The sequence below is a fragment of the Rhineura floridana genome, chromosome 4 (genome assembly GCF_030035675.1).
Source record: "Rhineura floridana isolate rRhiFlo1 chromosome 4, rRhiFlo1.hap2, whole genome shotgun sequence".
Taxonomy (NCBI): Eukaryota; Metazoa; Chordata; class Lepidosauria; order Squamata; family Rhineuridae; genus Rhineura; species Rhineura floridana.
In genome coordinates this window covers 154,754,707-154,779,639 of record NC_084483.1, presented here as the reverse complement: position 1 = coordinate 154,779,639, position 24,933 = coordinate 154,754,707, and the positions used below count along the sequence as shown (strand labels likewise).

General features: G+C 41.0%; 1 protein-coding gene across 1 annotated transcript in view; it reads right to left on the bottom strand.

Annotated features, from left to right (window-relative positions):
• GLP1R (glucagon like peptide 1 receptor) overlaps positions 1 to 23,715 on the bottom strand; it is a 177,083-nt gene extending 153,368 nt beyond the window's left edge. Inside the window, exon 1 of the mRNA XM_061624898.1 lies at positions 23,376 to 23,715. Within this exon, the coding sequence (XP_061480882.1) occupies positions 23,376 to 23,465 (90 nt within the window). The 5' untranslated portion in view covers positions 23,466 to 23,715. The remainder of the gene's footprint in view (positions 1 to 23,375) is intronic.
• Between the last annotated feature and the right edge of the window lie 1,218 nt (positions 23,716 to 24,933).

Below are 24,933 nucleotides of genomic sequence, written 5' to 3'. Positions count from 1 at the left end.
CTTCCCTAAGAAGGACCTTACTGCAAAAGGAAAGCAGAACTCTTTAAAGCCAAGAGGTGGTGACATGTTATCCTAGCTTTCCTTCACCAGCATCCTTTCACACAGAAAATACACAAAGAATGCTTGCTTAACTTGGGTGACTCAAATAAAGTTGAAAAGGTAGAAGTTTTAAGAGCAAGGGAGCCTTTCCTTCCCACAATCAACATTAAAAGCTACATATCATAGCAGACAAGATGAACTTTCTTACTGTTCCAAGTTTGTCAGATCAAGTCTTCTGAAAATGACACACTTGGGCTGCAATCCAATGCATGTCTACTCAGAAGTGCATATAATGTTTGAGTGATCGCCATCACATTATTTTATGGGACACTTCTATAGTAAATAATCATTGTAGCACAACCAGCAGTCAAAAACTAGATGTGCTAGTGGGGCACATTAAAAAATAGGCCTATTTCTTCTCAGAATATCAGGAAGGTAGTGTGTGTGAGGGTAATTAAGAAGCATGTAGTTCACCCAGGCAAATAAAGGGGAGAGGGGAAAGAAAGGAGAACAAAGTACAAAATGTCACATACCTACAAAATAAAGACAGAGTTCTGATGAACAAAAGGAAATCTTGGATGGAATTCACCTGGAACTGTTTTTCATTAAAACATTTAAGTAGCAAGTTCTCAGAAGCGTCTGTCCCTGGGCATGTCTTGCACCATGGAAGGGACAAGTTCTGCTTTCAATCACTGATCAACAGGGCGCCTTTTAAGAACATTAGTATAACATATTAGCTAGTCAAATTTTTCCCTGCCATATTCCTAAGCTTGGTGTTAATGACAACGATTCATGATTACACATTACAGCGGTGCAGATTGTGTGCTAAGGAAGAATTATGCACCAAGGCAACCCAATTCTCTGCCAAGAAAATTCATTTCTAAGATGGCTGACATAAATGATGTAAAATTTGATTCATTTGTTCAAATCAAATATATTCTGGAGGTCAAAGAAAGGTGCTAGGGAGGCGACTGAAGCCTTTACCATTGGAAGGAAATACAATTTAGTCCTCTATATATATATATATCGATGTTTCATTCAACATTGTCCTCTTAACCATCTTTATAGCCATGAGGGCTTGAAAGCTTTTTAAAGAGCCAAGCTTCTCCGGATATAGTTTCATCCACAGTTGACAACCCCTAATTTTGCATAGCCATCCATCCATCCTCACTTTTGCCTTTGATAAATAGTTGCAAAGTTCATTATAAATTATAATCTCTTATCTATAATATCAGAATGAGTTTTCAGTGGATGTAGATGTTTTGTTTGTCTTCTATGTAATTATGCTTCATGCTTTATATAGCATTCTATGTTGTCTGGGGTCTTTTACTACAGTTGCATTTTACAATGGGTCTATGACCCATTGTATGCATATAAACACATCTGATCTATGAAAAATTACTTGTTTTAAAACCAAGCTCAGTTTTATTTGAAAATTATTGTTTTAGCAACGACTGCAGGACCCCATCTCACCCTGGCTCCCAGTCTCATTTCATTCAAGATAGTTGCCCCATACCCCACCTTCCATTTACCCTATACCATTTATCCTATACCCCTTCTCCCATGGAGAGTGAACCCTTACTAAGTCCCCAATTGTTCCCCCACATAATAGTCTCAGCCACTCTATACATGTTTCTTTTACATTATAGGACAATAGTGAAGGATTATATTAGTGCATAAAACATCTTCTACAGGGACCCTGGAGAAAGAGCCAAGTGAGCTAGAAGGTAGTTCTGAAGGAAATCCAGGAGATGGCAATGGCACACATATGCAGTGCTGCAGACTAGACAGGTGAGGCCAAGTAGGCAAATGGGCAAAGATCAAGGAACAACAGGGTCTGTGGGATAATGTGATCTAGTTCCTATGAAAAAGGATGGCTGCAGCAGACATAGGTTAATACAGGCCATATATTTTACCATTTAATAAAATTGCAAGTAAGATGCAACCACCAAGTAGAGTAGACAAAAAGCGATCAACAAAGATCAAACTATTAAAAGTGAGATAGATTTACTTTCAGGGCCCATCCATACCTACCGCAAAATCTGCATTTTCCATATTTGGTTGGTGGCCTCGAGATCCATACATGTCCTGTTTGTGGTCAGATTACTGTGAAACCCCGATTATGAAGTGTCCATAGGTGTGGGGTTTGGGTTTTTTTGCTTTCGCATTGGCCGCTCCCCAGAGCTTGGAAAAGTTACTTTTTTGAACTACAACTACTATCAGCCCCAGATAGCATGGCCAGTGGATTGAGCTAATGGGAGTTGTAGTTCAAAAAAGTAACTTTTCCAAGCTCTGCCGCTCCCCTAAGTCCACCCCTTTTCAGTGATTGGTCCATAACGGTCATTAGCTTTTCGTGTGTTTTTTTTGGAAGAGTGCAGAAATGTATATCTTTTTAAATCCCCACACATGCACAGGTTTGTAGATGTGCAAAAATGGCAATGTTAATGCCTCCCCCCCAAGTGTAAGCAAAATAAATGGCTGGATTGTTACATATAACATAGTGCATACTAAGGATGGGAGCAGCTGGTTATTCCCGATTCCAGAGAGACATAGAGAGAGAGAGGTCTGGCTGCCTGGAGGGAGAAATGCTGGTCTTCCCTTCCTCTCTTCCCTGATTTTTTGGCTCTTTGGTATGTTTGGCTCCTCCTCCCATTGCTATCAGCTGTTGGGCAGGAAAAGAGAGGGTTTGCCTGCTGCTTCATGGGCTGCAAGATCAATGCCACATTAAAGTACTAGAGCTTGCTCCTCTCCCCCCCTTTCCCCCATCAGCCAAAGGATGCTCAGTTAAATACCTCATTTGAACTCCGTATTTTCAATTAATTATTTGTGCAACATCGCAAAATAGCTTTAAAGTGGAAGTATTATTAATTCAACATTGGATGTTTTGTTTGATCACAAAATAGTTGATTTTTTTTTAAAAAAGCAATACAATTACAGAAGCTAGAAGGAGGAAGAAGCCCACTTCACTACCAGAAGCAGGAACGAAATGGAAGGAAGGAGGAAGAGGCGTGGACAGAAGGTGGGGGGAAGGAGAAGGGGCTTGGCATACGATGGATGAACACCCATGGACCGCCTATTGCAGGAAAGTCTGCAGCATTGCGTCCGAACCCACAGACATTAATGCAATTGATTATCGAATTAGGTAAGCTTATTGTTTGTTCAGGGTTATTTCTAATGTGGATTTGTTAATGCAAAAATCCGTACTAGCTTGTAACGTCATATGGACGACAGTGAATTAATGAGGATACAAAGCAATTACATTGTAGATTATACTTTTGTATGGATGGGCCCTAACTCTGAGCAGAGTATTTCTTTTATTAACATAACATGAGAGCCTTCTTAGATCAAACCAGAGGGCCATCTAGTAAAGCCCCCTTTTCTCACAGTGGTCAACCAGATGGCTATGGGATGTCCACAAGCAGGACATTCATTCATTCATTCGATTTATATCCCACCCTTGCTCCCAGAAAGAGTCCAGAGTGGCAAACAAAAACACTAAAACATGTTAAAAAGCAATTCCAACACAGATGTGGACTGGTATATGGTCTCGGCTTAAAAGACTTAAAAGACACAAGTGCAATAGCCCTCCCCCCATTTTGAAAGCCCCACCTGGAGCTTTCACACTTAAATATACAAGCAATTTTCATCAGACCTAAACTGGAATTTTAAAAAAGGAAAAACAGATTTCTCTCATCCTGCAAGATGCTCCAACAATATGTCACAAATGACCAACAATTGATATTTAGAGCTGCTCAGCACACATACAAAGAGTAATGAAAGTGTACTGTTACAGGAAGTTACTTGCTTTTGGAAGTGGGAGGACTACAACAAGGTAAGCAGGGAGAAATGTCTGCTCTGACTGACTCAGCTTGAGAAGAGGCAGCCACATTTCTATCTCTAACAATTGTGGGTATTTTTAAACACATCTATCACCTTTGTATCCACCACACAGTTCCATAAAATACGTTATTATTCTATTCCCTGCTTCCTGTATTTGTTTTGGCTCTCCTATCCCTTTTCATAAATCCTTATCAAGGGAAAATTTTTATCCCGTTTTTAAACCACACATCAAATTCCACCCTTCCACCAGTTTCACTGGGCAGCAGTAGATGATAACAAATAGTGGAAGTAATAGCATTAAGAATCTGATTCAAGTCCTCTTAACATGTGAAGAAAAAACAGCAACGGCTGAAACAGTTTCCAGCTTTGTTCAGGTAATGTAGGGGTCACTAAGTGACTCATCAGATCATTTTGTTTTTCACATCCTGGCAGTTTTCTGTTCTGCTTTTCAGAGCTCAACAGGAGCCAGAGAGTACACACACACACTTCCATAATATCGGAAAGATCACTATGGCTGCGAGCCCACTATTCATTTGCTGGTTAATTGACCAGAATGGGGGTCGATGTTTCATCAGTGGAAGCAAATGACAGGCAAGAGTCTACTCAAAGCTAAAAATCACAGAGCATTTGTGGAGAAATACCTATCAAAGCATGGAAGAAGGGACACCTATCAAATTGAGCAAAGGAAAGAGGCACCAAAAAGCTGCCATTTGCTATTGGAATGGACAGAGGATGAGATATGAGAGTTCAGAGAGGTAATTGGTGATACAGCCTTTGGGGTCATAATACACAAGTTGCTCTCTGGGGATCTTCCACTTGCTTAACTGTGCCTGTTCCATTCCAATATGCTCTAACTAATCCTCCATTGTTCTCTCTCCTCCAAATGAAACTAAACCTAGCCCCTGGAATTTCTTCTGGGTTGGGAAGGAAGCGGAGCTCATGTACCAACATGAACAGAAGTACGTTGGCCCTTTGTATGGAAGTTGATAACATGTATTCAGACCTACACAGACCTTTCTGGGATTAAGATACAAATGCTGGATTATTTCCCCCTCCATTTCTTAATTATCTAACACACTGGTAAAGAGTGCCTGAACCATTTTTCAGTATGTAAAAACATCACAAAGATTAACACAAAACTAGTATTAAATTTAATCCCATAGATTTAGTATGAAAGGCTCCAAAATGACAACATTGCTCTCTTTATCAACAGAGGAAGGATTACACTAAAAGAGTTGCATTATCTAAATCAAACTCACCATGTACATTTTTCAGGACTTTATAAAAGACATCACCTCTAAAAACATTTAGATATTAGATTATCATTATGGCAATTTGGATAAGAAACAGCTATAGCTGAAGTGTTGAGAAAATTCAGAATGTGTTATAATGTGTATAACAGAAATAAAGTACAGCCACATCGAAAGTCAAAGACCTCAGGGAACTGATTATAATGTACTGAGATAAGGATAAGAAAACTAGCTGGAAGTTCTGGTTTTGCTTATGCAGATGTACGCTGCTTGAGCTTTGTAACTTTTTATTGCCACATAGCATGACTCAGATAAGGTATAAAAAGTAGGCCTGCTCAGTAACAGGCAGGCAGCTAACTTTTACGCATGAGCGTGTGAGTGTGTCTCTATTCTGCAGAATAAACTTGGGTTGAACCCTCGACTGACTGACTTCTCATTCTTGGTGGTATATCAGAGAAAGCCTACCAAGGGGAACGGATAGCAATATTTGCAACATAAGGACTCTGCCCACTATGGCAGAGACAGCCTATACTTATCTATACAAGTCCTATACTTGTCTACTCAGCAGTAAGGCCTACCAAATTCAATGGAACTTACTCCCAAGTAAATGGATATAGGGCTGCAGCCTAAATGAAACTGCACCATGGCAAAATGAAATGGAAATTCTTGTGTGAAAGTGAAATTACGGAACAAGTGTCCACTTCAGACAAGTGTTGTGAAGAATGTAAAAAAATGTCAACAGACAAAACTGCTTAAATCATAAAACATTCATTTAAGATCTTTAATTTTAAAATTGAAACAAACTCATGTCTTTGTTGCTCTGTTTATAATAGTAAAGTTGCAAATATTGTTGACAGTTGTCTCTTGCTTACAGGAATATTTTTCATGTAGCATCATGTACTGCGGTACACACATTTCTTTTATTAGACTGATGGTTTTCAAAACAGCATTTAATCAGCTGGCATGTATATATATAACAAGCCACAAATCAGTCAAAAGTATGTCACCACAGCTTAGCTGAAGCCAACCACAATATTATCCAAAGCACCTAAGGTCCAATTTTACTCCATCCTGATAATGAAAGACTGAATGCAGAAAGAGACCTGTTTTTAGGCAACACTGCCAACTCAAGGAGATTTTAATTCAAGTATATATAAAAGCATCTAATTCAATTCCATAGAATACAGGCTATTTACCCCACCAAAGTAAATAGAAATTCACTACTGAGTTTGTGGGAGTCCCACCATTTTTGGTTAGTAGTGCATGTTGAAGATCCAAGCAGGTTTACAAAACAGGAGTAAGGGTTGATTTATAGCTACTGTTATGTGCACCCCAGTCTCTGAGCTATGAGAGATTTCAGGGGTTCCAACACATACCTTGGTTTTGGTTTCTCAGAATGAAGGTCAACAGAGACTATGGGGCCTTTGTGATACATGGTTCTATTACACATATATACAGATCTTGCTCCCCTATTGTTTCTACACCCTCTCTGTCCATAATTTTCATTTCAGCACAGAGAGCAAGCCAAGTCTCTCTTCCCAACTACCAGTTCAAGACCAGACTGGACCCTAATCCACTGTTCTCTTTTATGCTCCCTAGCGATGTCAACTTCAGTAGAGGGTGGAGCGGCGGGAAGAGAGAAGAGGCCTGCCTTCTGGAAGCCTCTCCATCTAATAGTTTCTACACTATTTAGTCATGTATTTATTTTATTTATTTATTTTATTAGATTTCTAAACCGCCCTATAGCTTTCTAGCTCTCAGGGCGGTGTACAAAAGGTAAAAACAGATTAAAATACAATAAACATGATAACAATACACTGTAAAATATAGAAACAAAATCAAGACAAAGACAAATTAAATTAAATTAAAATGCCTGAGCAAAGAGGTAGGTCTTTACCTGGCGCCGAAAGGATAACAAAGAAGGCGCCAGACGCATCTCATCAGGGAGGGTGTTCCATAGCTCGGGGGCCACCACTGAGAAGGCCCTAGTTCTGGTTATTACTCTCCGGGCCTCGCTATGCGTTGGAACCCGGAGAAGGGCCTTCGATGTCAAACGTAGTGAACGGGCAGGTATATAGCGGGAGAGGCGTTCCACCAGCTATTGCGGTCCAATGCCGTTAAGGGCTTTATAGGTAAGAACCAACACTTTGAATCTGGCCCGGAAACATATTGGTAGCCAGTGCAGCTGGGCCAGGACAGGGGTTATATGATCATATTTTTTAATCCCAGTAAGAACTCTGGCTGCAGCATTCTGCACCAGCTGAAGTTTCCGAACCGTCTTCAGAGGTAACCCTACGTAGTGTGCATTACAGTAGTCCAATCTAGAGGTTACCAGAGCATGGATAACTGTGGCAAGGTTCTCCCTGTCCAGATAGGGTCGTAGTTGGGCTACCAGCCGAAGCTGGTAGAACACGTTCCGTGCCACCGAGGCTACCTGAGCCTCCAGAGACAGGAGCGGATCTAATAAGACCCCCAAAGTACGGACCTGCTCCTTTAGGGGGAGTGTAACCCCATCTAGGGCAGGTCGGACATCAGCCATCTGGGCAGAGAGCTCCCCCACCAACAGCATCTCAGTCTTGTCAGGATTGAGTCTCAGTTTATTAGCTCTCATCCAGTCCATTATCGCGGCCAGGCAGTGATTTAGTACATCAACAGCCTCACCTGAAGAAGATGAAAAGGAGAAGTAGAGCTGCGTATCATCAGCATATTGCTGGAAACGCACTCCAAATCTCCTTATGACCTCACCCAGCAGCTTCATATAGATATTAAAAAGCATGGGGGACAGAACCAAACCCTGCGGGACCCCATATTGGAGTACCCAGGGATTCGAGTAATGCTCCCCAAGCACCAGCTTCTGGAGACGATTCTCGAGGTAGGAGCACAGCCACTGCCAGGCAGTGCCTCCAACTCCCAAGTCCACAAGCCGCTCCAGAAGGATACCATGGTCGATGGTATCAAAAGCCACTGAGAGATCTAGGAGAACCAACAGAATTACACTGTCTCTCTCCCGACAGAGGTCATCATACAGGGCGACCAAGGCTGTTTCTGTACCAAATCCCGGCCGAAAGCCCGATTGAAATGGATCCAGATAATCAGTTTCATCCAAGAGAGCCTGGAGCTGGCGAGCGACCACACGCTCTAAAACCTTGCCCAGATACTGAACAGTAAAGAGATAGAACAGACTTGGCTAGAGCTATTAACTTAAGAGATGGGCTAATTATTTCATCAGCCTTTTCTGCAGGATCCCATCTTAAAGACATAAAACCACAAGCTTGGAGGAGACCCAGATATGTGATCCAGACTAACCCTCCTCAAACCTGCAACATTACAACCTATGCAGCGTAACCTCTCTCCCACTTGCACTAGTTTAGTTTTCCTTAAGGTACTTGACAACCAAGGCACCTGACCCAATGCTCTAGGAGAAATAAGGAACCTCTCCCCCCCTCTCTCTCTCTCACTCACACACACACACAGAGAGAGAGTTTTATTAATTTATGCTCATGACTCAAAGGGAGGGAAATATCAAATGGCTTACAGATCTTAAAATGGTTAAAGAGAGAAGGAAAGCAAAAGCAAGAGCAGATAGAAACACAGTCAGAACCCTAAATGCAACAATACAGCGACTAGTACGTAGGGACAAAGAGCACTATTACAATAGTTATTGTAAAGAAATAGAAGAGGACAACAAAAAAACATAGGGAAAAATGGAAATGCACTGCCTTCAAGTTGATTCCGACTTATGGCAACCCTATGAATAGGGTTTTCATGCTAAGAGGTATTCAGAGAGGGCTTACCATTGCCTCCCTCTGAGGGTGAGAGGCAGTGACTGGCTCAAGGTCACCCAGTGAGCTTCATGGCTGTGTGGGGATTTGAACGTAGTCCAACACCTTAACCACTACACTGGCTCTCTAAAAAAGATTCCAGATCTTAGCCTTCGTACCTGTCCGCCAAAGTCTCAGGCAGTCTCCCACATGATTGGACCTCATACCCTGGAGGCCTTCAGCTTCAACTGGGGTGTCAAACCGTACTCTGGAACAGCTGAAATGGTGGGCATGTTGTGCAGTTAAAGACTGTGATTCTTCAGACAATCGTAGTGCAGGCTGGTCCATAAAGGTGAATGGGGCACCATCCCACCAATCTCAATTTGCTCTCAGCCAGCCCCAGCCAGCCTGCCTACTGGCTATAATACAGTGCCAGCTTACTTCTTAGTCTCAGTGTTGCCTCTGTAGAAGTCAACAGGGAAAAGGATGGGGACAAAGCTAGAACCTACAGTTTGCCTTACCACTCACAGTGGGCACCAGCCATTACTGGACAACCCTTAAATAAAACACACACAAATCCTGTTTGCATCTGGGGCAGAAGATCAGCAGATTAGACTGCCTGCTTCAGTCAGACAGTCTAAGCTCTCTTCACAGATCCCCAAGTGCAATTAGAAGTGGAAATGAATTCCATCATCAGGTACAGTTCTGAGAATAGCCGTGGCCTGGTAGAGTCACTTCCAAGAAGCTGAAAAGCCTCTTTCATTTAAAGAAGAAAACAAGTCCAAAATTGAACACTGTTCTTCATAAAGGGCAATAAAGGGAAAGCATAAAGGGGTGGGAACAAAGAAATCATGGGACTTTATAAAGGATGCACTGGTCTAGGGCAGCCCTAGAACTCCTAATTCGATCATAGGGGATTAAAAGTCTGCACATCTCATTAGAAAACCATTGCACAACCCAATTTAATTTAAGTTCTATGTTGCTATGTTCATTTTGTTAGCCATTATATAAAGGGTGAGGCAAACAGCAAGAGTGTGTCGAGTTTCTGCTGAACCCTACAAATAGTTTATTAGAAATAAGAGTGAGAAGGCAGTGATGATCAAACAGAAAAGTTCATGGGGCCGTATTACAAAATCTATACTGAAGAAAATCAAGACCTAGAAACAATGACAAGGGGGGAAAACACAGGCATGAAAGATGAACAAACAGCAATGAAATTCAATCAGCAGCATTAAAATGGCAATCTGTGAACAACAGCTGATTAATGATCTGTTGCAATAAAAGCAATAAAAAGCAAGGACACAGTCAATAAAAAAGTAGCAAGAGCATGTAGGATCTCTATGCTCACATTAGATGCCATTCTCTTCTACATTTGGTATCTTAGGAACTGTGGAGATCAGATCAAGCAGGGAATCAGGATGGACCCAGTGGCCCCTAACAACCACCAATCAACAAATTGTGCCTAGGCTTGATAGCAAACAATTGCTAGTGGCAATATGCTAGTGCCCCAGAGTACATGCAGAGTGCCTTTCTTTTTCCACCAAGCAAGTAAAACCTGCTTTGCCCTCCCATTCAGGATTAAGGCAAAGGAGTTATGGGGGAGCAATGCCTGTTTGGCTTATAAATCTGAATCCCTGTACCTATCTTTAGAAATTAAACATGGCTCCCTAGAAAGCATTCCATCAGGAACTAGAGATCATGGACTCTAGTTCTCAAAAATCCACCCCCAATTTCTCCCCAACTCCCATCCTACAGCTCTTCACGATTAAAACACCAGCAGCAGCAGCACATTTCCAACACTGCTGTAATAGGTGGGCTCTTCATTCCATGCAAACAACTTGTTACGCTGAAGCCAACTCAGAAGGGACAGGAAGGGGGGAGGCATGAATTTCAGGCGCCTCTGCAGTCTGAAGAAGCAGAATTGGGGGTTGTTGTGTCTGAGCAGGAGCGTGCGGGAGGGGGGCAGCCTGCTCTTCAGCCATTTCCCACGAGTAACGCCCTTTCCGAGGAGCCAAGCGCACCACCCCCAGTTGATGCAGAGAACTTGTGGGAGGAAGTTTCAGAGGCAGTGCCAGCTCCTCCTTTCCCAAGCAGTTCCCAGGAGGATTCCAATGAGGCACCACCTCTTGACCTCGAGCCTGTTGTTCGGGAGCAGGTGTCTTCGGATGAGCAAGTGGAGGCACGGCCCCTGTCTCCTCGTTCCCGCCGCCGCGAGAAACGGACAGGGCAAAGACAGGAGTTACGAAGGAGTCAGAGATTACGTTCGAAAACATTTCCTATATAAGACTGCTGCTCCCGGGGGGGGGGGGTTGCTGAGTCAACTTCCTTCACATGCTGCAGAGCATGTCTAGAGTTTAGTTAGGGACTTTAGTGAGTTAGCATAGGGTTTCCTATGAAGCGCAATGCTTTTGATGTATCCATTACTCTAATAAAACGAGATTTACTTGCACACACGCTCCAGCCTCATTCTTTCGGCTCTGGGCGGGACACAACTCCACCAACACGGGGCTTCATTTGTGCCAGAGCACAGCCTAGCAGACATCTGTTTTCAGCACAAGACCACCAAAAATCCATAGCCTTTGTATCCACAGAAAAAATCCATTCCACCCGAATTTAGCTGCTGCAATACAACCTCACTCCTGCCCTCAACTTCACCTCCTGGTGCTTCTGCTAAACAGTCAATCTTATGGCACACCTAAGACCATTTCACATGCCTAACTCTGCATGAGATTAGGCTGGAAGTTCCACAATTAGTTATCTGGCCTCCTTCCCCACACCGCTCCAGCAAACATTCTTACCTGCCAGTGTATAAAACATCTTTGATGTTAGCAGACTAGTGAGTAGTTTTGTGGAAGACTAGAAAGAGATTATTGCAGCTATCAAACTAGTAATAGTGGGCACCAGCCACAGAGAACATGAATAAGAGCCAGTGCTCACTCAGTTAGAGCCTGATCAGTCTAGAGATTGAGGCACAGGACCCTAAGAAAGAGGACAAAAAAGGGAGCATGCCTTGTCAAGTCCCACGTGAGAATTGCCTTGATTCAAGGCCAGCCATTGAAGATGGGCTAAAACAGACAGGAAACTTATGGTCTCCCAGATATTGTTGGACTCCACTCCCATTATCTGTTGGTCATGCTGGCTGGGGCTACTGGGAGTCCAACATCTTGAGGGCCACAAATTCCCCATTGCTGGGCTAAATAGTTGAAGATATACCCATTAGAGTTTGGGAGGATGATGAACAGACACACAGCTATGAGGTCTTGCATTCTGAATAAAACGAACCAAGCAAGTGAATCAGACCCTGGTGTGCAATTGCTCTCTTTGGACATTTAAAACAGAATTAGCAGTTGTGTTGTCTGCCTTAACGAGTTTGATAGCTCCTAAAGCATTCTGCTTGCATATCTGTGAAAAGATATTATGGTTTATTATAACATATTACCCACCTTTCACCTTAAGGTCCCAGGGCAGGTTACAATCATTTTAAATAGATTAAAAGCAGTTTAAAACAAATTACAATTACAAAAGCAGGGTGGGTCCTAAAAAATATACATCTCAAGCATCGAAGAGGTGTGTCTTCAGCATTCACCAAAAAACTGTATAGTAAAAGTGCCAGACGCATCAATCACTACAAGTCTCCAGTGCTCACTTTTATCTAGTGATGCAAATCTGTCCGTTTTGCTTCTCTCAAGTTTCTCGTTTTTCCAATCTTAAGTTCAGTTCATCACATTTCCACATCAGTTTGCAATTTTTTTTAAGTTCTCACAAAAACTTGGCATCATGTTAGTGTGCATTTCTGCTAATATACTCTACATAGTTTTGCAAGCAATTTTTCCCTTAATACAATGAATTTTTATTGTTATTTTCACTAATCTATGCAATGTTTAGAGAAATCCCCTACCCATCCAATATGCACTTTTTAAGCTGGAAAATTGTATTGCACAATTGGGAGAATGCAAATTTTGAAGGGTAGCTGCATTTTGGTTGCATATTGTTTTGAGAAGCATAGCCATCTAAGAGGAAACAAAATCCTGCAGCATCACTTCTGAATTTTCATAAGGATCAATTTAGTGAGGAGGGGAGATTTAAAGGTGGCACACAAAAGTTAGTGATGCAGCAGGCCTTCAGATGCTTCAGATAAAAAAACAAATCATAAGAGCAACTCAAGAAAAATGAAGCTTAGACACAAGTAAGCTTTGTGTTTATGAAAGGGGAATCCCTGCAAAGTTGACAACATCCTCAAATCATATTCCAGTGGGCACACAAAGGTACAGGAGGCTTCTCCATATAGAGCAGGTAGCTGTAGATGAAGCAAGCAGCCTCCACAAGGAGCCATTTAAAGGGGCCACTGTGCTGCTATTAGCATCCATGTGTCTGGTCTGTCTTGCAGTCATCACTTTATCTGCATACTTTGCACTCTGCAAACTCACAAATCTGTTAATGTTGTCACTTTCATTATATAGGGTTTGGAGGAGAGCTCCCCTTTCCAGAAAAACTTTGGGAGAAAAAAACCTTACTTCTTGAAAGACATTAACCTGGATCTCAACTGTTTGATGAATTTAAGATTCTAGCATTAACATATCTGCAAGGCTGGTTTAGCATTCTGTTTTGCAACACCACACAACCTTAACTTGTATCACACTTAAAAACTACCATTATCAATACGTCCAGGTCAAATCACCTAACATAATTTATACACTTTCCTGTATACACTTATACACTTTAAGACTGGGAAACTGATGCATCTAATGGCCTGTTCACTAAACCACACTCCACACTAAAGTATGGAAGCAAATGGCATTGTACACCTTACTACTGAAGATGTTCGTCAGAAGTATTACCTCTTGCTTTTGAGCTTTCATAGATGAATACAAATACCAATACAAATACCAAGTGATGTTGGAGGTTGCACCCTCACTGCCATTACTACGGTTCTTGTATCAAGCCCATGAATGAGAATTCAATCCTAGGGAAACAATGCAATCACGATGTCCCCACTTTGGTGCAATCATTCTGTCTGCAAACGGCACTCATTGCATTATATATAGTATATGTCTTTGATCCCACCAAAGGCTTAAAATTTCATGCTAGGATTACAGTTTCTTCTGTCTATACTTTTCTATTCACTGCTAGGATAGCTAGAGCTAAAGAGTACTTCCCAGTGCTACAACCATACAGGTGCAGCAGCACGATATGTTTCTCCAGGAACATGTCCTAAAATATACAGGAAACACCTGTTACTGTCTGCACCTGGTTCTTAGTGCAACTGCTGATAAGGGCTCCATTCCCTGGTTGTGTTCAAGAGAGGTCAATACCTTATTAAAAAGGTACTAACTTTCTTTGGATGTTTGCCCAGATATTATGGGGAACTCTGCAGGGATTCAGCTAAATTAGCAACAGTATAACCTGTTTAACTACATGGCTGCTGTAGTCTTCACAGTATAGATCAGATTGTCCAAATAAACTACAGTATATTCCGGTGTATAAGATGACTTTTTAACCCTGGAAAATCTTCTCCAAAGTCGGGGGTCGTCTTATACGCCGGGTGTCGTCTTATTAGGGTTGCCATATTGCCCGGATAGCTGGGTTTTACCCGGATTCTAAGCATGCCACCCGGCGCCCGGCTAGCCCCTTAGGTGGCCCGGATTCTCAGCTTTCATTTAAAAAAAAATTAAGTTTCTAGGTGGTGTGGTTCTCGAGATATATATAAAAACGTCAGGCACCCCCCCGGGTTAAATCTTTTTTTAAACTACTGTATAGCACTTCGTAGCTTTAACCCCGCCCATTCAGGATTTCAGCCAATCAGTTAAGTGTTTGTTTGGTGGCAGTGTCTGCAAAACCTCATTGCGAGGCCAGAAAATGGTGGTTTCCCCTCCTGTTTATCTGAAAATCTCATAAATTGGGTAGGTATATACATTTCAGTTTTTCCCCCTGTTGTGTGTAGGAGTCAGATCCTGGGCAGTGTTTTGAAAACCTTCCCAATAGTTGCTTTTGGGGGTAAGAACAGTGCTAATCCCATATGTCCAGAGTAAATCCTATTGAATTCAGTAGGAATTACTTTTGAGTAGACATGATTATGAATGTGCTGAAAATCAATGGGACTTTGGAGTGAATGTAAAAAAGAATTGTGTTTGTGTTCTCTTTCTGCCCCCCCCCAGTCCTATTTTAAAGCAAGTAGGCAGGGATTACTTAGGTATTGCAGTTTTTATTCTGTAGGAAACTAATACTGATTTTTAAAAAACTAATACTGATTTTTCTGCAATGACCAATTGGTTTGACAATAAACTATTATATGGGCTGTATGTATTTATACATCTGCAGTGTGTGCATGTGTGTATGGAGTCTTTCCAACACCCCTGTGAGGTAGGGTTGGAAACCAAGGCAGCTCACAACAAGAAATAAAGCCATTTAAAATCCAATAACCATAAAACAAGTATAAACAGTTGCAAAACAGTGTAAAGTGGCATGATTTGGAATTTTGGGTTGTGTGAATGAAGTTGCTTATCACTTGAGGTTGCAGTTCTGTCCCTGAGTAAGCCCCATTGAATACACTGGGACTTGCTTCTGAATAAATAAATTTAGGATTGGACTATAAATATCTTTACAGTTTGTGTAAATAATAAATATATTTGATAGTTATGCTTATATAAATATTTCTTCATTTATCATATTTTTGGTTTTTGGTTAGGAATCCTGACTGGTTGTGAGATGCTTAGTTTTTTGCCTTACTCATAGGAATCTTGTTGTGGTTGGTATGGTATTACATTTAGGAAAGTGTTACTGCCTTCTGTATTTTTTTTTCCTATTTGCATTTCACTTATCTTTAACCTCACTCTGTTACAGCCATAGAAGCAACAGCAGCATATGCAAGATAATTAACTCCCATTAGTGATAAGAACAAGAATTTATAATTATTATTTCAATTAAAACAAGAGGCTTATCAATACTTTGAAGAGGACCAGATATTTATTTTCTTTCTGAGCCCAGGACTGGGTCTTTCATGATGCCCGGTGTGTGTGTGGGGGGGGGGGAGCAGGAGAGTAGTCGATAAGACAGACATCCTGGCATTGATAATCGAATTAGCAAGGTATGTGTGGGGTTGTTGTACACTTCCAGGCTCAGTTTCATTTTGAGTATGGAGGTGGAACCTGTGTAGATGTGGTTATCAAAGGGAGAAGAAATTTTGAGTTAAGCAACGCTCTGCTTTTATAAAACCTAAGAAACATACAGTACTTTGAATGTCTGAGTGCCTGCACCAGCGGAATACTGGAGGAACTTGTAAAACTTGCTGCAACAGTATTTAGAACTGAGCATGTGTTGTGAAAGACTCCTTTGCCTAACATTTTGGCTTGTTTTTCTCTGATTGTGTATTTTTATTGTTTTTACTATATTTGTAAGCTGTGCTGAGCTCTGTTTTTAACAGCAAAAGGGCAGGATATAAATTCTCTTAATCAATCAATAAATACTCCATAGTGTTGGAAACTAGAGTCTAGGCATTTAATGTTGTTTTTAAAAAAAAGATTTCTCACATCTTTCCCCAGTTTTTGGTGGTAATTCCTAGGCACAAAAACAAAACAACTGGACAATCCAAATATTAATATTTATAAGTTTATAAGTGACAGTTTTCCTGCTAAGTACCTGCATGTCATAAGCAGGGGTAGTCTTATACGGCGAGTATATCCCAAACTCTATATTTTAACTGGAAAAGTTGGGGGTCGTCTTATACGCCCAGTCGTCTTATACGCCGGAATATACGGTAATAGAACACAAGAAAAAAAATCCCCTAGAAATACAGTTAAGAATAAGCACATTTCTAGATATGTTTTATTCTCATTCATGTATTGCATAACACTTTTAAGAAACTTTAAACAGGAATAGAAAAGCAAGCAGCATGGATGGATGAATAGGTTCCTTGACATGTGCCGATAAAGCTATAATCTGATGCACACTTACCCAGGAGCAGCTGCCATGAAACACAATGGGAGTTCTGAACAAAACGTGCACTGGATTGCACTTATACATATTGCTTAGGGAACAGGGAACAAAACTATGATGTGGGTAGTTGACTAACAGGGTCTTGTAGAGATATGATTTCTATGATAAGTTGTTTGAATGAACATTACCTTTATTCAGTTTGAGAGACTGATTTCGCAAACAAGCTCTTTCTTCATTCTCACATGGCGCTATCTAGCCAAGTAGAATTTAAGTCCTATTAAATTCAACAGGAAAGTATGTGCTGAAAATTGATTAGTTTTGACTGAATTGTTAACATAATATAACTTGCGTGTGTTTTAAAACTATGATGGACATTATGCTCATGTTTACAAAGAATTGTGAAACTTTGGGGTAGCAAACATTTAGCAGGATCTTTTTGTAATAAAATTACTTAGCGGCTCCCTTGTAAATAATCCTTTACTTAGCTCCAATGCATTGATTATTTTTTATTAAATAATTAAGAGGCTACTGTTTGGTAAAATGTTTTTTTTAAAAAAAAATCAGAGCCCCATTAGGACTGATCCCTCATTTTGCAGTATAGTAATGTACCGGAGGTGACAGATGGCAGGCACATTGAAAGAAACCAAAAGGCAATGCACAAATCTAACCTAGGGCAAAGTTGGCTGGTCAAGAAAAGTGGTGCAGAGGCTTGGTTATAAAACTGCATCAAGCACTTACGCAATTCTAAAGATGAGAGAGCTTCTTCCAAGACTGTTAAGCAGCTTTTTGGGTTGCCTACAGGTAAAAAAATATCTGCCTAATCCTATCTTCCCTCATCCACCATAAGCTCTCCAGTCTGTCGTGTCATAGAAGCTTTCATGTTAAGATTGTTCTCCTAACCAAATGTGACACAGATATGAGTTATGATTTCTGCCTGCATTTTCACAGTCCCATTCTGCTTAATCCTTACTGCTGAAATACTCTCATTTTGTCACGTGGTCTACTGGGCTGCCTCCTCCTCTATCCTCTCATTTTGTAATTCTGTGCTGTTCATTATATGATCCAAAGGCTACAAAGGGCATACTGATGAAGGATCCCTTCAAGTATGAAACAATGTTCCATTCTTCTTCCACTACTCCAATGACACCATACCTGTCTTATCATCTGTAATCATCCCAAATCATCTCATTCAGATTTGACAGATCGTATCTCCCTACATGAACCTGTCCGGGATTTGAGATCTTCAGGTGAGGCCCTTCTTGTGCTCCCCACACTTTCGCAAGTACATATGACGCGGACACAAGATAGGGCCTTTTCGGTGGCCGCCCCTAGGCTATGGAACTCCCTTCCGAGTGAGGTGCGATTAGCTCCCTCCTTGCCGTCTTTCCAGCGACAAGTAAAGACTGTTTTATTTCAACGGGCATTTGGGATAGAGAACGACCAAGATTAAATGTCATAGGATTGGTGACTACAGTATATGATTTTATTATTTTAAATTGTTCACTGTTTTTAACATATGTTTTATGGTTTTTAATTTTTCTCATAGTTTAATTCTATTTTGACTTCCGGGAAGGGTTGCTTTGCCTGTGCTGCCTCTGAGCGAGCTCTCGTCTCAGAAGAAGCTTTTTCAGCTCTAAAATCAGTCACAACGTTCTTTTTGACTGATAAAGATTTTCTCCCGGACAGGGAGAAACGTAGAGATCAACCCCAAAGCCTGTTTTTGTGGGGAGGACTGGATTTCATTTATTTATGAGAGAAAGTTCAAACTGCAATGCCGGACGGACTTTCATCAAGCTCTAGCTGATTATAGCGACACGTTTATCTTTTCTTTAAAGAAAACGGACTCTAACAGGCAGATAAGCATCCTTCTTTCTATCTTCTTTTTTTACTTGGCTTAAATTGGTGCAGCAAAAAAAGAGATTTGTCAATGAATCAGCTGTGAAGAACTCTTAGGTGAGTTTTGGCTTTTCTCTTTCACTAACGAAATTAAGGAGGAAAGAAATCGAAAAAGCTTATCTTTGTTTTTATCGCAAAAAGCTGTCCTGGAGGTACATTCTAAAGGTATCAACGGAAGAGGGATTTTTATTTCGAGGAGGGGGGAAAAAATTCTTTTTGGTCTATTTCATTTTGACGAATCTGCTTGTTCACGACGCCACTAATTGTTTTGATGTTGGGAACTAAGTTTGTTTTGTATTCCTGAACACATAGAGATAAGGCAGGCTGTATTGTCTACACTGATACAAGCAAGCCTGAAATATTAACCCAATTGTGGCTGAAATAATTTTTGTCTCTGTGGTTTTAAGAATGACAACCAGGAAAGTGAATGAGACCATGGAAGAAATTATGTTTCAGAAAATAATGGGTGAGATTGAGATAACGAAACAAACCCTGAGACAGGGTAGACAGGAGATGAAAATTGAACTTAACAAAATGACGCAGGAGCTTAAAGAAATAGTGGATTCTGTGAGAGAGGAGTTTGATGGGATAGGGAAGCTACAAGCCCTGGAGATTGGAACAAATGTGAAATTTGAAAAAGATTTGGATTTTATGGATGTTAGAAATAAAGTTGACTGTTTGGAATACAACGTTGTCTCTGAAGAAATTAATGAAGATTTTGGTGGTAAAGTTATCAATGTCTTGGCTAATTCTCTGGACTGGAATGATGTGATGGAGTTTGACATAGAAAAAATCTATGGAGTTGGCTACAGATATGTGACAGTGGAGAAACTCTTAAGAGATGAGCCAGTGCATTTTGTAAAAAAGAAGAACAGAGATATGACTTTGCAGCAATACTTCAGTAACATATTCAGAATTCTTGACTGGCATGATGTGATGGGGCCTGACATGGAAAAAATTTATGGAATTAACTACAAATATGTGACAGAGCAGAGATGCACCCAGAACAGAGACGTGACTTTACAACAATATTTCAACAACATATTCAGAATTGATGGCAAAGACGTATTTGTGATGGGGGAAATTCCCATCAGACTCTTGTTATATGACTATGGCTACGACAGCAAGATCATCATGGGATACTGATAATGGACGAATGGATACTGAAACCACTGGATTTAACAGGACTATTGAAGATGGAAGATGGAATTAATATTGATAATGGAAGAATGATTATGGAAATTATTGGACTTAACAGATTTGACGAGATGGATTAATTGATATGTTTACTTGGACTATGGCTATGACAACAAGATTATTATGGGATATTGATAACAGAAGAATGGCTACTGAAATTACTGGACTTAACAGGATTATTGAAGATGGAAGATGGAGTTAATATAGATAATGGAAGAATGGCTATTGAAATTATTGGGCCTAACAGATTTGAATTAGATGGATTAAGCGACATGTTTATTTGGAGAAAAATTGAAAGATATATCTTTCAAGAAATTGAAACCTCTCTTTGACTTTTTGTGGAAAGAATAAAATAATGTTTATGAGATTTGATGATTAATTAAGATAATTACTGGAGGAAAGTGATTTTATAATATAATTTTAGAGATAGGATTGTTATATATTCTAGACCTATAACTGATCTGCGACAAATCGGAAGTCGACATTTTATTTTATTGTTTAATTGTTTTTGTTTTGTTTTGTTTTTTCGTCTTTGAAAATTTGAATAAAAATTAATGATAGTTTAATTCTATTTTAATTGTATATTTCTGTATGTTTTAATGGTGTTGTTTTTGGTTGTAAGCCGCTCTGAGTCCTATTGGAAAAAGGGCGGGGTAGAAATAAAGTTTATCATTATTATTATTATTCAGCATTACGCTAAGAGCCTCACTTTCCCTTCATAAAACAAACCCATTTCAGACAGTAACCAATTCTGCTTGATCTTAATGGTCACAGAGATTTCCTGTCAAGCAAGGATGATGCTGAAACTTACTAGACCAGAAATTATTCCAAGAAGCATGCCATTGACTACATTCTTGGCTGTTCCTTTTGTTTTTAATAAGCCTTTTCTTTCTTTTTTGCAGAATCACAACCAAAGCTTTTTCAAGGTGTCAGTATAGTGTAGTGCTTAGACTAGGTCCAGGGAAACCAAGGTTCAAATCCCCACTGAACCAGAAAGCACACCAGACAACCTTGAGCTAGTGAATCTCTCTCAACCTGACCTACCTCACAGGGTTATTGTGATGATAAAATGAAGGCAGGGGGAGAGAGTAATAAATCAATAAATGGTACTGCTGCAACACCTTGAAATACCCAAAACTTTTTTAAAAAGGTATAGCTAGGTACTGTAACAAACAGATTATCCTATCCCAGGTACTCTTCCTACACTACAAAACAAACGCAGCAAAATCATACATTTTTCTTTTTTTTTTAATTCGTTTTATTTCTTCTTTGCCTTACAAATATCAGAACAGTGTAAGACAATACATAACACACAACCAAAGAAAGATAAAAAGGAGCATTATTCACATTGTTGCATATAAAAAAATATTTTTGTGTTAATAGCCCTTTTTTAATAATTGTTCTCTTTTCCACTTTAAGTTTTCCTGTATAGTCTTTTTAGAATGGTCCATGTACACACACACACACACACATTTTTCTGACTCTCTTTAAAATCATGTATTTCTACACCTTTCACTCACTGCTAACAATCCAACCTTGGCTTCACGCACTGCCTGTTAATTTTTGATTTAGTTCACACTGCAGCATAAACTTAACATTTTATTTAGGGAAAATAAAATTTATCTTCAGACCAAGTAGCTGAAGTCATGTTACTTTACTGCCTCTGTTTAAAAATTCCTCCTCTCAGGATCTTCACCATTATATCTAGTTTGAACGTTCTTTCTAGACCAGAATAACTATCAGGCTAGCTGAGATACCATGTCAACCAAGAGGATTGGTGATAATTTACTAACAACAAATACAAGTACGAAAATTTATTCCATTATGATAAAACCATATTGTTCCTCCTTGTTTCTTTTCTACCACTTTCAATATGATGGATGCCTTTTAAAAATTTTCTGAAAACATATATGATCTCCTTTTGAGCAATGCAACAATAGTTGCAAATGGGCTACCTGCAAAGCGCACACAACACTCAGAAGCAAGTGCCAAAGGTCTGGGATGTGTTGACTTGGATCACAAACACTTCCTCCAATCTAGATGCAGGTAAACCATGATGCTTCTCTAAAGGTTTAATTATACATAAGATTCTCAGACTGTATGCACACTTCCTTGGAAGAGAGTCCAATTGAAACCAGTGCACATTCACCAGCTACATAAAACGTAGCATTTTTAGGCATTTATTTTCAGTTCAGTAAAAATGTTTAGAGCCATGAAGGTAAGAAATGATAATTTTTTGGGGAAAGAACAGACCAATAATGTTAATTGTTGTTGTTTTTTTTAAAAAAATAACAGAGCGATAAGCATTCTAGCCAAACTTTACATGTACTTAACATATATTCTGCAACATACCATCCCAGTTTTGAGAGTGCTGAAAACCAACATTGAGGTTTGTCATGCTAGGATGTGGTAATTATGGACAAATGAGGGCATACAACACTTTTTAAAGAACAATAGGTACTGGCAACACCCCAATGAAGACACCATTACCAAAGTAGCATAAACAAACTGAAGCGATCATTGCACGTTATGTGTCAGCCACTTCAAGTGCTAGAGAACAACACTGGCCAATCATGGCCAATTAATCGTAATGTACTCTCTCCCTCCATCCCCGTCTTCTAAAAGTAACACCACACAAACACAGCAGCAGAATTCAGGAGATAAAGTCCTGTCTGCATGTCGCGCTTGCACAGGGTTCCAGCGGTACGGACACAGCAGATCTAGGGGTGAACCAGAGCGGTGCTTTAACTAGGACCCAGTGGCTTTTCTTTCGGAAAACCTGGCATAGAGCAGGAACACAGAGGCTCCAAAAGCATCATTGCTGTTATCTCGGAGACGGCAGTTTGCCACCTTATTCACTTCTGTGCCATCCATGTCTCTATATTTTCCAGATTTTGAGATGACTGGGTCTTAGATTAGTGGGATGCTGAATTTCTGAATACAGCTTTGCCATACTGATGACAAATACCCATTCGATACATAAGGATTCCTCCCCGCAAAGCCTTTGACTGCAGCCTTGTACAGAACATATAAACTTTCGACGACGACTACAACCCCACCATCTTTATCAGGTACCTCCCCAGCCTGGCCTACTGCTTATATCCCGGTTGCCCACAACCTACTGTAGAAGGAGAGCAGCGGGAGGGAGCAACATAACTCCTTAGTAAACTAGCTACGTCGAGCTTCTCTGTCTTCGGAGGCCGAACTGCAAAAACAAAGACGAATTGTCGGGGGGCTCCAGCTGACGATACTCGGTTTCGCCAGCTGGGGAAAAGAAGCGAACTCTAGTCGATCTAGCTCTGGGGTCTGGGGCAAATGTTGCAGGGGGTGTGCCCCGCCCCCTCCTCCTCTCACGCTCCCGGTGGACAAGAGCCGGCCGAGGTTGACCAGGCAAATAGACCGTCCTACGGGGGGGTGGGGAAGCCCTGCAAGTCGTGCCAAGCTCCCAGCCCCGACTCACCCGTCTCAAGGGAGTCGCTCCGCCGGTGGCTAAGAGCAAAGCCAAAGTGAAGCTTTTCCAGGGAGCAGCTGGCGCCGAGGCTGAGGGCATCTCCCTGCCGCTTGCTGGGAGCACCCGCAAAGCCGGCCCAAGCGCAAACGCCTCGTCCAGAGCAGTCGCAGAGGAAGAGAACGGGCGGGGGCACGAGGCCACCTCAGCGCAAAGGCGAGGGAGACGCACAGAAGCGCGCGGCGGAGTTGGAGTGAAGTTTGGCGCGCGGGCTTGGCGGCATTTGTAAGCTGGGCGAGGGGGCGCCTTGGCTTTGCAGCCAATCGCTTCCCGACTCAGGACGCGCCCCCAGCCTGAGTTTGGAGGGGGAGGAACTGCAGCCCAGTCGCGAGGCTCCCAGGTCCCCACGAGGGGCTCACACAACCGCGCCGTCGCCGGTTGGTAGAATGAACTACTCTGTGCTGTTTGTTACTCCGGAGTGAGTACCCAGCCATTTCCCCTGGTTCAGTTACTTGTGTGGTTTATAGTTATTGCTTGACAGCCTTTGGGTACTGTGTTCACATCGTCTCTGGCTTCATTGCTGCTTCTTCCTCTTGGAAAACGCTTCGCCTATTGATTTCTGTCTGTTAAGTGCTTCTAAAAAGCACAGAGCTTCAGTCTGCTGGGGAGAAAAATCCATCAACCCTGTTTCGAGTACACTCCAAAACATGAATGGAAAGGATAAGAAAATGCATCTCGGGGGCTATTCTCTCGTGGATAATGCTTCTATTATTTATTTATATTTTATTATTACTACATAGCCAACCTTTCCTCCAAGGAGCTCAAGGTAATTTACATGGTTCTCCTCCCTCTCTATTTTATCCTCACAACAATCCTGTGAGGTAGGCTAGGCTGAGAGACTGCGACTGGCCCAGCAAGCTTCATGGCTAAGACCAGGATTTAAACTCTGGTCTCCCAGATCCTAGTCCTACACTAACCACTACATAATGCTGACTCTCGTGATATGGCAACAGTTATACAGAAACAACAATTTATCCTGTTAATCTGAAAACGTGTATTTGGTTCATACTATCAGCACAGCTGTGACCTAAAGAGTATCTGCCATTATTATTAGATTTATTAGGCGCTTGTTATCCAAAGGTCTCCGTGTGACTTTGAACAATGTTAAAAACAAAATCAAATATATCATGCTATAAAACAAACAATAAAACACCAACACCCCCATACAGCCACACAAAGCTTTGGCAGCAAACTAATAACAAACAGATCATCTCAGTTTATCAAATGCCTGGGGAAAAAGGTAAGTCTTTAGCTGTGCTAAAAAGATGTCGATGAAAGTACCAGGTTAGCCTCCCTGGGTAGCATATTCCACAGATGGGGAGAGCCACAACTGAACAGGCCCTATCCCTTGTCACCACCCTCTGAGCCTCCCTTAGAGGAGGGACCTGGAGAAGGGCCGTAGAAGTAGATCTAAGGGTTCGGTTAGGTTCATATCAGGAGAGTTATTCCAGAAGATATTGGGGCCCTAAGCCATAAAGAGCTTTATAGGTCAAAACCAGCATTTTGAATT